Raw genomic sequence first — 13,672 nt, 5'->3', positions numbered from 1 at the left:
CTCACCACCATTTAAAAACGGCCGACAAAGAAAAAATGACGACAAAGAAATTACTTTCATTTTACAAAACATTTTATTGTACCTTTTAAAAATGACAAAATGCTAAAACAGTTCACCATAGAATCCAGTACCCAGACCTCTAAACTCAATAAAATATTATGTATACATATATTTATCACCTTTAAGTGTCAGATAAGGTATGAAACAGTTGTTCCTTGTAACCTCGCTCATTATTTATGCTTAACTAAAAATGCCTGTTCTGAACTGTTTCCAGGTCAAAATTGGCCTTTAACATTCACCTTATTCCACTTTGCAAACTATACTGGCTGCTAATTCACTTGAGGTGTATTTCCCATTCCTCAGCCAAATGTAGCTGTAACATGATGAGGTTTTCTTTGCCAACTACTACATAGAAGAAAAATAAAAATAAATAGGTCAATGGTAACAGAGATCTCTGTTTCAGAAGTCTGCATCCAGTGTGAATTCACAGTCTGTCATGCTCGACATAACTCCAAATCTCTGATACTCCGCCACTCGTTTCTCAAAGAAGTTTGTTTTCCCCTCTAGGGAAATGGACTCCATGAAGTCGAATGGGTTCTCTGCTTGGTAAACCTTGAAAAAGAGAAAGAAATAAGTTTTCCCACGCTATTACAAACAGTTAACCAAAAATCATTAGTGAAATAATCTGTAAATTTTATGTTAAAAACTTTTTTGCTGGGAATATGGCTTCTAGACAAAGGCATTGGGGAATCCACTTCTTCAACAGCATAGCTACCATAATATAAAGAAATTAAATGAGAAATGACCACCTGGCTTCCATTTAATTCAAATTTAAATAGAATTACTTTAGCCAGTCCGAGGTCAGTGAGAAGACGGTCAGCCACAAACTCGATGTAGTGTTTCATCAGACAACAGTTGATTCCAATGAGATCCACTGGCAAGGCCTCTGTCAGAAACTCCTGCAACACCAAACAGGATGTTTATTTATTTACAGAAATGTATGTACTATCAAGATTGTTTTCTTTCAAAATCAGCAAGTACATCAAAGGAGAATATACTGTCAAACACTTGCTGGTTTATTGCAATACCTTTCCATAGAGACAAACTAGACAGTGAACAACAAACATAGATATACTGCATGCTAAAATTTCTAATGTGGTAGTGTGGGTTGGATAATAAATAATAATAAAGCATAAATCCTCCAACACTAGCTGACCTGCTCAATGCTAACAGCTTTTGTGATGATGTCCTTCACTCTGTCCTCTGATGGCTTTTTCATCAAGTAGCTGTACAGCAGGCAGGCGAAGTTACAGTGCAGGCCCTAGGAGACACATCAATATACATGTGAGGATAGTTGATACTGAAACGGGGAAGATCAACCTTTAACTGTTTTCATACTGTGACCATATTTACTACCCAAACTGACCCTAGAGCACCTTAGCTACTGTGAAAAACTTTAAATAGCAAAGTGTGGAAGGAAAAGCTGAACAAGCCAGCAATCACATTATAGGAGTGGTAAATGCAGACACTATGGTAGCAATATAAGTAGCTGAGTGACCTGAAATAAACAGGAAAAACATGCACTGCCAAACCTCAACAGGTGTGTAACACAAAGTTGTCAAAGATTAAAGTTCTGCCAAGTGACAAGATTTCCACGTTTTATTTTATGTACTGCAAGATGTCATGTTCAACTTAAAATGTAATTTGGAAAGTATTATCAACAATAACCTAAATTCCACACCTGCATTGAGTAATGTGTATTGTGTAGCCTGAGATCAAACATTCCTTGTTACATTATTTTATATATATATATTATATATATATATAATATACATTCTGGCAGGACAGAGAAGCAGCTACAGAAGCAAACGTCTCATCTCACTGCGCTGCAGAACAGAAAGGTACAGGAGATCCTTTGTTCCCACTGCCATCAGGCTATACAACACCTCAGCCAAAGGAAGTGGACTAATCTAATTAATATTGTTCATTTATTGTTAACTGTTTTATTATTATTATTATCAACAATGAGCTAACGGGCACATGAATTTCCCCTAGGGGATAAATAAAGTATCTATCTATCTATCTGTCTGTCTGTCTGTCCTCAAAGTTAAGTGGACTTTTCAGTTCAGTTTAGTTGTGAATTCCTCTCACCTCATCCCTGCTTATCAGCTCATTGGAGTAGGTAAGCCCGGGCATCAGGCCTCTCTTCTTGAGCCAATAGATGGCAGCGAATGAGCCAGAGAAGAAGATTCCTTCCACAGCTGCAAAAGCCACAATCCGCTCCCCTGAAGGCAGAAAGTCAATGTCAAAACTACTATTAACCCCCAGTAAAAGGAAGCTCATCTGGGCAAGAGTTGTTCATTATGTTCAATCTATGATATGATGATTTTAATGGCATGTTGTACTTACCAAATGAGGCTTTGCTGTCATTTATCCACTGTATGGCCCAGTCTGCTTTTCGTTTCACACAAGGCATAGTCTGAATGGCGTTAAACAAATAGTCCCTAAAACACATGCAATTTATTAAAAAACATTCAACATTACTAGTTCAAAACATACATAACAAAGACAGTGCCTACGAAAACTATTCACTCCCTTGGTTGTTTTTTTGTTTGACTCATAAACAATAATGAATCATATTTGAGGCACTTACTTTTTTATAAAAACATAATCTATGGCAGAACCTCTGAATGTGCGGGATAAAATGAAGGAACAAAGATGCATGATGTAGAACAATAAAAAATAATGTCCATATACTTTTTATAGACATAGTAAAAAGCTTGTTTAAGCATGAAAGTGTTGTCTTCCTAGTCTGTAGGGACATCAAAGCTGCACCAGCTGGGAATGCAACAGACATAACCACAAAGTGTTGTAGATATTTCCTGTGACGAACAGGTGCAGATCTTACAGTTTGTTTTGAATCTTCAGAAAATTTGATGTACAGGGAGAATCAAAAAATTAGACAGAACCACTGAGCCACCATAAGAAAAGACTAGACCAATAAGAAACTGACCTTTCCTTCAGATCCCTAATGTAAGTGTTGATGAGCATGCTGTACATCTCTGAGTGAACAGTCTCTATGAGAATCTGGAAGCTGTAGAAGGAACGTGCTTCAGGGACCTGCACCTCCTGGCTGAACCTCTGCACCTGTTAGTTGAAACACAAATTCAAAAATATTACCATGACACTTTATGTATGCAAAAATATAATTTCAATTCAAAATTTAAACTTAATCTGACTTTAGTGGGTCATTCTTGATGGTGTATGTCACAAACAGTTGATTGAGTAAACCATGTTCCAGTCAGGTGGCCATTTACAGTGTTTATGCTATCAAACACAGCATGTACCATGAACTATTAAGTTCAAAAGCAGTTCATTTTGGCAGTGGCTAGAAAAATTTACAAGTGACTATGGAAGAAAAACCAAGCTAGGCTCATTAGGTTCTATCTTAACTTGGCTGCCAATACATTTAACTGCCATGCTCTGAATCTATGAGCACTTGTGGTGGGTCTATAGAAAGAAATGTTACATCTTGTTGTCTCTTTAGAGGTGTACAACCCACAAAACAGCTGAGTGACATCCCTGTGGTATCTCTCTCACCAAGTTCTCATTGACGATACCGTCACTGGCAGCAAAGAATGCAAGGACATGGGAGATGAAGTGTTTCTCTTCAGGTTTCAATCTGTCCCAGTGTGGCAGGTCTTTGGAAAGATCAACCTGAAAGACACAATATGAGCAGTAAATCTGTCCATCTCCTAGATTGTTCCAATTTTTCCAATGATGAAAAGCTGTGGTAGACATTAAATGTATGTATGTATGTATATTGTACGCGGTGGCAACATGTAAATCTGTGTGGAAATTGATATGAAAAAAAATTACTCAGTAATTGAAAAGTTGTTTTTATTTTTAGTATTTTCCCCTTAAGGCAGTCAGAAATACCAAAATAGCAATACCCACCTCCTCCACTGTCCAGAAAGAGGCCTGCGCCTGCTTGTACATCTTCCAGATGTCGGGGTACTGGATGGGAAAGATGACAAACCGTCTGGGGTTTTCTCTGAGCAAAGGTTCATCCTCTGTCTCTGAACCATTTCGGCAGTCTGGATCTTTATCTTTGATGCCATTCTATAAAGAGCCAGAGCCCAGTAAGTAAACACACATATTTTCACCTCACATTTAGTTCTGTATTTTCCTGATTTGTTTTTTAATTGCTAAACTGGGGTTCAGTGGGTACAACCCCTCAGTACTAATTGTCAACTGTAGACAGCTTGTTTTACGACATGTACCTTTAATTACAAAAGATGCCACTGCGCATGCGCATTAGTACATAACTCGTAACAACCATAACAATGGACATATAACCTTCACGTTTAATATGGGATTTGTATAAGTCTTCACATTGAACGTTTTTGTCTTGTTACCAAAAGTCTTGAACGTTAAGGCCCGAGCGTAGTCGACGGTTGTGTTGTATCCGACGTCGCCATCACGTCACTGAGTTAGCCAACATTACCAGACGAGGCTCGATTTAATATTACGTTAGCCATAAACCATAAGCCATAAATGCGCTGTACTTTGACAAAGCGAGGCTAAACTTGAGTCAGCCATGTGGTTTGTCAGACCACGTTAACACACAGGCAACAGATCTGACAGTTACACAAGTACGCTCTTTATCATTATTTTACGTTTCCCTATATGAATTAAGCGCAGTAGCGAGCTGCATTGAAAACTGCTTACCGATTGTTTCAGGTCATCCGACGGAGGACTTATATTCACGAGATCCATTTCCATGTCATTCAGAGTATTTAATTTGGTTCTTCTAGCTCCTACTCAGTGCCATGACTTCACGTAACAGCAGCTGAGGCTTTGTTGGTTGGACCATTTAAACTGACACCCACAGATCAGGCGCTGCGCCTCTAGCGATCATGTATGAAACCACAAAAACCTCATGGTGCATGACAAAATTACAAGAAAATGCAGTTTTAGTCATGGGGAAAATACGTATTTGTCAGATCAAGAGAACACAATTACAATAATTCAGACTAATAAATTCTTTTATTGGACAGGAATGTAGTTTGGCATTTCTCTACTAACAGCATGCTTACACATGTATTGCCAACATTGAGGAATTTTGCATATAATGCCTTGCGTTTTCAATGATGACCCCAGCATGAATTCAGAAGTGGATCTCAATGTGTGTGAGCCAACAAATCCAGATTGCTACACTGGTATGTTATGTATCCCCAACCGGAACACATCGTTTGTGCAAGCCCATGCACAGTTTTGGTTCTTCAGCATAAACACTTGATGGAAGGCCATTGGTGGATCATCATCGACCTGTTGCAGAAAATGTTTGAGCACAATGATGAGAAAACAAACTGTGATGTTAACTAAGGCAGAAATGTTTCCCTTACATGCAATATCTGCAATAAAACAAAGGCAATCAGATTGTCAAGGAGGACAAGGGAGAGTGGTGTATAAAATAAAAAGCTTTGCTCTATTTTGAAATCTATGCTACAAAATTGTTTTGAGATACTTAGCAGTGACAATCAAATGAAGCAGGTGTACAGGATGATCTATAAATAATGAGTAAAGAAAAAAAAAAGAATACCAAGCCAGGTTGTCCTGCACTGCAGCACATATATAAAGGTTGTACAGTTGAAGTCAGAAATGTGCATGCACTTAGGTTGAAGTCATTAAAACTTTATTTTTAACCACTCCAAAGATTTCATGTTATCAAGCTATAGTTTTGGCAAGTTGGTAAGTGCATCTATTTTGTGCATGACAAGTAAGTTTTCCAAAAATTGTTTACAGATTGTGTCACTTCTAATTCATTGTATCACAATTCTGGTGTATCAGAAGTTTAAACTCACTAAGTTGACTGTGCCTATAAACACCTTGGAAAATTCCAGAGTGACATCATGCCTTTAGCTTATGATAGGTTAATTGACATAATGAGTTCATTGGAGGTGTACCTGTCAAAGTATTTTAAGGTCAACCTCCAAACTAAGTGCCTCTGTACATGGCATCATGGGAAAATCAAAAGGAATCAGCCAAGATGTCAGAAAAAAAAAAAAACTGTGAACCTTCGAAAGTCTGGTTCATCCTTGGGAGCAGTTACCAAATGCCTGAAGGTACCATATTTATCTGTGCAAAAAATAGTAAGCAAGTATAAACACCATGCAGGCTGGTGTCATACCAGTCAAGAAGGAGACATAAGAGATGAACTTATTTTGGTGCAAAAAGTGCAAAGAGCAATGAACCTTGTGAAGATGCTTGAGGATTCTGCTACAAAAGTATCTATAGCCACAATAAAACGTCCTATATCGACATAACCAGAAAGGCTGCTCACCAAGGAGGAAACCACTGCTCGAAAACTGCCATAAAAAAGCAGCAGTTAGTAACTGCACACAGGTGCACAAAGATCTTAGTTTCTGGGGAAATGTCCTGTGGTCTGATGAAACAAAATTGAACTGTTCGACCATAATGACCCTCCTATATTTGGCAAAAAAGGGTGAGGCTCGCAAGCAGAAGAAAACCATCCCAACTGTGAAGCATGGGGGTGGCAGCATCATGTTGTGAGGGTGCTTGGCTGCAGGAGAGACTGGGGCACTTCACAAAACAGATGGCATTATGAATAAAGAAAATTATGGGGACATATTGAAGCAACATCTCAAGACATCAGCCAGGAAGTTGAAGCTTGGTCGCAAATGGGTCTTCCAAATGGACAATGACCCCAAGCTTACTTCCAAAGTTGTAGCAAAATGGCTCAAGGACAACAAAGTCAAGGTTTTGGAGTGGCCATCACAAAGCCCTGACTTCAATTGAAATTCTGTGCACAGAACTGAAAAGGCGTGTAAACCAAGGAGACCTAGTTACACCAGTCCTATCAGGAGAAACGGGCCAAGATTCCAGCAATTTATTATGAGGAGCTTGTGGAAGCCTACCTGGAACATTTGACCCAACTTACACAATTTAAAGGCAATGTTACAAAATACTAACAAAGTGTATGTAAACTTCTGACACACTGGGAATGGGATGAAAGAAATAAAAGCTAACTAAATCATTCTATCTACTATTATTCTGACATTTTACATTCTTAGAATGAATACAACAAATGTTTATTAGGATTAAATATCAGGAATTGTGCAAAGTGTATGGAAACTTCTGCCCTCAACTGTACATCTGTGGAAAGTGCAGACCCAAGCCTGTTAACTAAAATCTACCAGCTTACCTGCAACTGTCCAAACACCATGATGAGGATACAGCTATCTATCGTGGGTTGGAAGTCTTGTTCTGTGATAATGTGCTTAATACGCTTGAAAGGCAAGTTCTGTGGATTGGAAATAAAATTATTATTGGAATATACAGCAACATCCAGCAACCATAATGATTTGCTATTAATACTAAAAAAAGGTGGGACAGTGTTCAATGCAGAAAAGTGAGACAATACTATCTGTTGAAACGTGTGAACAAATGCAGGCACTTAAGGCACAATGAACACAAAAAGCAGCTTGAACCGGAAGCCTACAATTCCACAGTTTCTTTGTGGATTGTGATTAATATCAACCATGGTAAGAAGAGATACTTACTGCTAGTTTGCCTGTAATGGCTTCTCTTCCTTGAAAAGGTGATCCTTCCCACGTCAAACAAGCATCAGCAGACTAAGAAAAAGAAGTTTGTTTACATTACATACATGTACACATTTTTAAAAATCATACATTGTAACATTTACAAAAGTAACTTGAGTGTAACATGAATGTTTACTGAGATGCAATTTGGTTTGCAGGAAATGTCATGTTGTAGCAAACTTAAAATGGACAGTGAACAAACGTACATAAAGGTTACCCAGTCCCATCCTATTGGTATTGTCAAACTGGTTGTAATATTCTTGCACAAAGCCCTCTCCAATCTTTTGCCATATTTCTTTCTCACAAGCCATGTGTGAAGCTTTGGATCTGAAAGAGAAAAGAGTCTCATCATTAGCTGGCAGTCAGAGTTGTGGTAGACTATACACTGTTCAGTGAAGTCATACTGATGTACTCATTCTCTAACACAAGATTTTGTAGCACCCTAGTCGCTCCTGTAACTTAACATAAATGCTGTGTGTATATATATGCTATATACTCTTGCCGATGGGGCAAGCTCAGTATAACAATATTTTAGTTATATAGTTGCCACATGTGTGTAATTTTATTTTATAAGTGTTTCATAGTGTGTGGAAGGAGAAACCACAGCAACTTCTCGTCTATTTTTACTCCTATTTTTTATTTAATACTGTTTTTAATGTTTATATTGTATAAATTTATTCAGTATCTGGCTTTACACACCTACAATTACAATTCAACTCTATTTTTCTATTGTCAGACAGACAGAAAGTCAGTCATTCAGTGTGTGATTGGTCATCTGCAGTATACAACAGCTGCAATGATGAAGATCAAGCTTCATATGATCGGGTTCTTCTTACAGATGCAACTGCTGTGGAGAAAAGCTTTTCATATATAGGCTATACAGCAATAAATGTGGGTTTTGAGTAACAACTGTCAACTAACCACAACATGCAGATACAGAAAATACAATATCTTTATTTCTGTAAAATTAAATTCTTAAAAAGGGAGGAAGTTTACAATAACATAACTACCACGTCCCACCAGGACACCTTAAAGATCCTACTAAACAGTGATAACCCCAACACAAAGTTAGGCACAGGTCTATACTCCCATTTTAAGGTAGACCACTCGACCACGGCACGCTATCACCCTCTAGTGGAGGCACGGCAATTTACCTTACCACACTTACCTGTCAAACCACACAGTACAGGCACTGTAATCCACACAGCCCCACTTAAGGTGAGAAGAATTTTAACTATCCTGCACAAGATCGAGGTGTAGTCTCCCATCTTCCCTCAGCACCTCTAAAATACCGTTACTCACATGTGGCAACTGTATAATTATTAAACTAATGTTTTACTTATTTCGCCCCGTTGGCCAGAACATGGCAAGTCAGTGGCAGCTGAGATTGCCACAGGAAGTGCCACAGCTAGCTGCCACTATCTGGACTGGCTGTATGTCTTCAGGGTTTTATTTAGCGCTGCAATGATTAGTCAATTGATCGATCAATCCTCAGTCATCATCGATCATTTCAATCATTTTTGAACCAAAAATTCCAAACATTCGCTGGTTGAAGTTACTCAAATGCAATAATGTGGAGCGTTTCTTTGTCATTTCTGATCATAAGCTGAACATTTTTTGTGTTTTGGACTGTATAATGACTAATACAACCACTGAATACGTAAGCTTTGACTTCTGAAAATTACAGTGGGTACATTACACTATTTTAGGACATTTTTATAAATAAATCGATTAATAATAATGAAAATAATAGTTCGCTGCATCCCTAGTTTTATTCCTTCTGATGGGGATTACGCCAAAGACCAAAACAGAAATATTAGCTTGTATTGATACATTTGTATTCTGAAACTATCACTAGTCATGCAATGAGTTTCCAATGTTATTTTCTGTAATTGGCCCGAGTCATAGCAATCTATTATCGTATAAATGGGAGCTCGGTACAGAAAGCTCCATCAAAGGTCCATCAAAAGTTACTACCGGCGGTCCAACAACTGTTCAACGCCGGGAACCATCGCCATAAATGAACTTAACTTACGGCTAACTTTGCCGTTAGCACACAGACTGCCTTTCTTCCGGAACCGTTTTATTAATTTTCCTTGTACTTGCCTGAATAAAGCCGTGCTACTACAACTAGGTAAGTTATCACCTTTGAAAAGCGTTAAACTAAAAAAAGAGTAGGCCTACTTTATCGTGTTGCAAGTTTTAGCTTACTTTTTCAGGCAGCAGGCCAGCCAGCGTGGAGACAAATTCAATCAGACCGGGGCTTATGGTGTTCCCGCTTCCTCCGAGTTATGACCAACTTATGACGTCGCTTGCAAGCTGACCAATGAGGACCCACATTTCTGAAATGTAATATTTGCCCTGAGTTTGGCCTGTCAGGACCTCTTTCTCCACGACTAGGTACCACATCTAAGGTATTAGGCCTATTTCCAACAAGGGCAATATCCCGTTAGAGATGGTCGGTATGAACGTCAGTCATAGTAGAGGATGCGGGACTTATATACACACTCTGGGGAAAGGCTGTCTGAAAAACTCAATTCAGGGCTACAAATCTCAATACATTTTAAGGTCGATAGACAAGTGGCAACCTTTGTATATACACTTTGATACAATCTATGGACTAATTAAAATATAAAACCATTATGACCAAACTGAGAGAACTTACAAATAATGGGACATGCAACAAAGAATTGTCTCAAATAAAACTTTAATGATTATTTTAAAAACGTAATCCAAAATCAAACTGTAAATGAAACATCTTTATTCCTAGCTATTTTGGCAAATAATTAATCCAATAACGAATCACCACTGCGACCATTACTCATTAAACCTTGTTCGAAGGGTAAGGGCCACATCACATCTTCATCACTGGCCCAGACTATGATTCATCAGATAGTTGGACTTGTGAAACGAATACAATTTATCAATAGTGTGCTTCTTTTTTTTTCTTTTTTTAAAAGGTGCCATTAAATATAGCCCCACATCATTGGGGCAACTGTCATCCATAGTCGGTAAAGTCAGGCTTGCAATTAAGTGAATATTTTGAAGTGGAAGACATTAAATGCTTAACTGGATGAGATCAATATTGCTTGGGGAGAGTGATGAGATATTAGAAATACAAATTAATTCATAACAGCGTGCAGGTTTTTTACAAATGCCAGTAACAGGAATGTAATTTATAAAAAAACGCTGGGTTAATTCTTCGTGTAATACATCTTTAGATGTTTACAGGTCCTCCTATTGTACCTTCTTTACAGTGGGATGACTTTGTCCTCCTGACTTGTCACATTTAACAGCTGACATTGTTTTCTTCACAACTGTTGAAAACAAGACTGACAGAAAGAAGACCCATTTAGGCACTTTTAAAATCATTTTGCTACAGTTCAGTGCTTGTTGCTGCCAGGACACTAAAAAGTGTCTTCACGCACTTGACTTCCAGTGACTTGTTCAGAAAGGCTACTATTGCTTTGTTGAGGCCGCTGTACCAATAGATCCTCTTGCAATGGATGGCAGTAAAAGTTGTCTCTACAGTTTCACCCAAATAGGCCTCTGAGGTTAGACCAAGTTATGTTAAGTTAAATGTTCTAGCGTGTCACTGTTCTGGCTGTGATGTGAAATAATCATCTGTCCGAAACACACTGGGGATCTCTTGACGCTGATGTGGTGCTGGTCTTCTTGGGCTGGCTGGTTTCTGTCAATGAAAACACACAAATGAATCTTAATTGTCCAATAGTACACCCTTGAGAACAATTTCAAATATGCTAACTAAGAAAGGGTCTCAGGCATGTTCAAGTCAGTGGTACAAAAGACTATTTCACACCATAGTTCACCGTTTACCGTCAGAATTAACACAGGAACACATAAAATTCATAGATACTAACAAACAAAACTGACAATGTAAAACTACATATTCCAGGCACATGAGGGAGCTCTTACATTTAAGAAGCCTGGGACACTCATTGTGCGAAGGATCTTCTTGAAAGCACCAGGTAGTGTTCCTAGCTCTCCCTCTGCCTGTGTGACTTGCTCCTCCATGGCGCTGACATTGGCTCCCACCATCTTTACAAACGCCTGTAGGCACACCAGGCATAACATGGCAAAACTCTTTCTCCAAGATTCTTGGCAAAATTATTTAGCATTTTGCGAATATTTTGTAAAAAACTAAGTGTTTTGTAAAAAAATTGTGAATATAACCAAGAAGGCCCTTTACATGAGGAAAGGACAAAGAACAAATAAAACCAAAGATTTCATACCTAACCAAAAAGCGGAGGCTTACAATTAATACGTTTATGTATTGGCTAGTTGGCTTCTGTCTCAGTTATCTACTCAGTGTGTGTGACAATATTAGCCTTTGAAAACAAGAGCATACTGCACTCCAAAACCATTGTTTACTTCCATTTTTGATAGAAGAAAATAGGAAGTGGCCAACACGGAAAACTGACTAGTTCGCAGTATTTCTAACACTTTCTCCTTTTGTGATGAGGATATATCGTATACGTAATAATAAAAAAACACTTTGCACAAATCTTATTTTCATCAAATTACATCATAGGTTTCATGTTACATTGATTTAACAGTCCTTAATGGAGTAGTTTACAGTCTGCTTTGCTCACAGGATGCCATTCACTAGATCAATTGTATATTACAAAAGCACTGTATTTTGTATGAAGCAGTACTGACCCTTTCAACCTCACAAAGTTAAAATGATCACTTACCTCTAACTTATCAATTCTTCTGTATATTTGTCTCATTTCATCAGACTTCTGCTGGATTTGAGGTAGGTTTTCATTCACTATCTGGGAAGTGTCATTACGGATCTGGAGACAAATCATGAAAGGAGACAAGAGACAAATATGCATTTAATTCAATAAAAAATGAGATACAGTGCACTCATAACAATCTTAATAATAAGACACAATCTTTCACTGTTTCACAGCCTGACCTAGCTTACCATGTCCAGCATTCCAACAAACTCATCGACTCTGGTCAGCATTTCTTCCAAGCTCTTTTCCAAGCACAGGATCTAGAGGAGAGATAATTTAAAGAAAACTTTGTTAAATGTTACACACATACAAACTATGACTTGACCTGACCTGCTGAACCTAAAGCCACCGATTACACATTGAATGAAATGAGGCAGCTGGGGACTTAGTTGACAGTTTTTGTGCACTTCAAATTCAGTCCTATGCGCCTGTTTAGGCTGGAATTCAATCAAATCCCTTTAAATTGTGTCAGAAAGGACCCCATGGCCAAAAACACAGGGGCCTTTGTCTTCCTACAGAGCCCGCTAGCTCATTTTATAAATTGCCAGGTATCATGCTGATCCAGTTAATGTCAACTCAGGAGTGACAGTGAGCTGGTCGGTCAGCCATCATACAGTCAGTAACTACAAATACAGAACACTCCTCTCCTTAAGCTGAAGACAACTGACACTTTTTGGAGTTGACAAAGTCTGCGGGCTCAGACTGTTAAAGTGTGTGATATTATAAACAAGTTTTATTTGACTATAGGGCCAGAAAAAAGAAGTGTGGACACAAGTCACATGGCCTGGTTTCAAATCGGTCTCGGGAGAGAAATCTGACAACTCAGTTTTGACTTTAACTACAATTATTTGTGACTTCACTTGAACTTAAGCCTGGAATGACTTGAGAAAGATAAGAAATAACTTTAAACAGTCATTGTGCAGTGGACCCTTCATTTTTCTGACAATGGATATACTTTGAATCAATCTGATTGCACCTCATCACATTATATTAACAGGAAGACGAAAGACGACATCTCAAACGAGATTGGTTCTTCAAAAATGAAATGAAACATGCAACACATTTGGCTTATCAAATTATAATTTTGCTTTAAATACTATAGAGTTTGTTTTAAAGTAATAAAAACATTTCAAAGAGTACTATAGAAATGTATTGTTGTAATTCTATAAAGATGGGAAGACTCTTTACAGACTCATGATACTATAGCCATTGATCGACTCATTCACTGAATTTGACCACTGTTGATCTGAATGTAAAACTTAGTGTACAAATGTAGTGAGAACA

The 13,672-nt window shown here is 38.1% G+C and overlaps 3 protein-coding genes across 3 annotated transcripts in view; all 3 read right to left on the bottom strand.

Moving 5' to 3' along the window:
• Window positions 1-54: 54 nt before the first annotated feature.
• On the bottom strand, window positions 55-4,891 carry rrm2b (ribonucleotide reductase M2 b). Its single transcript, XM_023412063.2, has 9 exons — window positions 4,732-4,891; window positions 3,958-4,122; window positions 3,601-3,717; window positions 3,014-3,147; window positions 2,410-2,504; window positions 2,152-2,285; window positions 1,217-1,321; window positions 846-959; window positions 55-612 (listed from the first exon to the last, which is right to left on the bottom strand). Exons 1-9 carry the CDS (start codon window positions 4,783-4,785, stop codon window positions 460-462), a joined length of 1,071 nt encoding a protein of 356 aa, XP_023267831.1. The 5' UTR covers window positions 4,786-4,891; the 3' UTR covers window positions 55-459.
• Window positions 4,892-5,030: 139 nt separating this feature from the next.
• LOC111659245 (nuclear transport factor 2-like) lies at window positions 5,031-9,956 on the bottom strand. Its single transcript, XM_023412114.2, has 5 exons — window positions 9,837-9,956; window positions 7,832-7,952; window positions 7,587-7,658; window positions 7,229-7,327; window positions 5,031-5,331 (listed from the first exon to the last, which is right to left on the bottom strand). Exons 2-5 carry the CDS (start codon window positions 7,934-7,936, stop codon window positions 5,215-5,217), a joined length of 393 nt encoding a protein of 130 aa, XP_023267882.1. The 5' UTR covers window positions 7,937-7,952; window positions 9,837-9,956; the 3' UTR covers window positions 5,031-5,214.
• A 359-nt stretch (window positions 9,957-10,315) lies between these two features.
• Window positions 10,316-13,672, bottom strand: part of bloc1s4 (biogenesis of lysosomal organelles complex-1, subunit 4, cappuccino) — a 4,128-nt gene continuing 771 nt past the window's right edge. Inside the window, exons 2-5 of the mRNA XM_023412079.2 lie at window positions 12,577-12,650; window positions 12,341-12,442; window positions 11,562-11,696; window positions 10,316-11,316 (exon numbers count right to left, since the gene is read on the bottom strand). Coding sequence (XP_023267847.1) covers window positions 11,218-11,316; window positions 11,562-11,696; window positions 12,341-12,442; window positions 12,577-12,650 — 410 coding nt within the window. The 3' untranslated portion in view covers window positions 10,316-11,217. The remainder of the gene's footprint in view (window positions 11,317-11,561; window positions 11,697-12,340; window positions 12,443-12,576; window positions 12,651-13,672) is intronic.

This window comes from Seriola lalandi, unplaced genomic scaffold (assembly GCF_002814215.2).
Source record: "Seriola lalandi dorsalis isolate HSWRI2012SDOR001 ecotype SW California unplaced genomic scaffold, Sedor1 jcf7180002054476, whole genome shotgun sequence".
In the NCBI taxonomy this organism is placed as follows: domain Eukaryota; kingdom Metazoa; phylum Chordata; class Actinopteri; order Carangiformes; family Carangidae; genus Seriola; species Seriola lalandi.
Note: the sequence above shows the minus strand (reverse complement) of the source record. Positions and strands in the feature narration are given on the sequence as shown.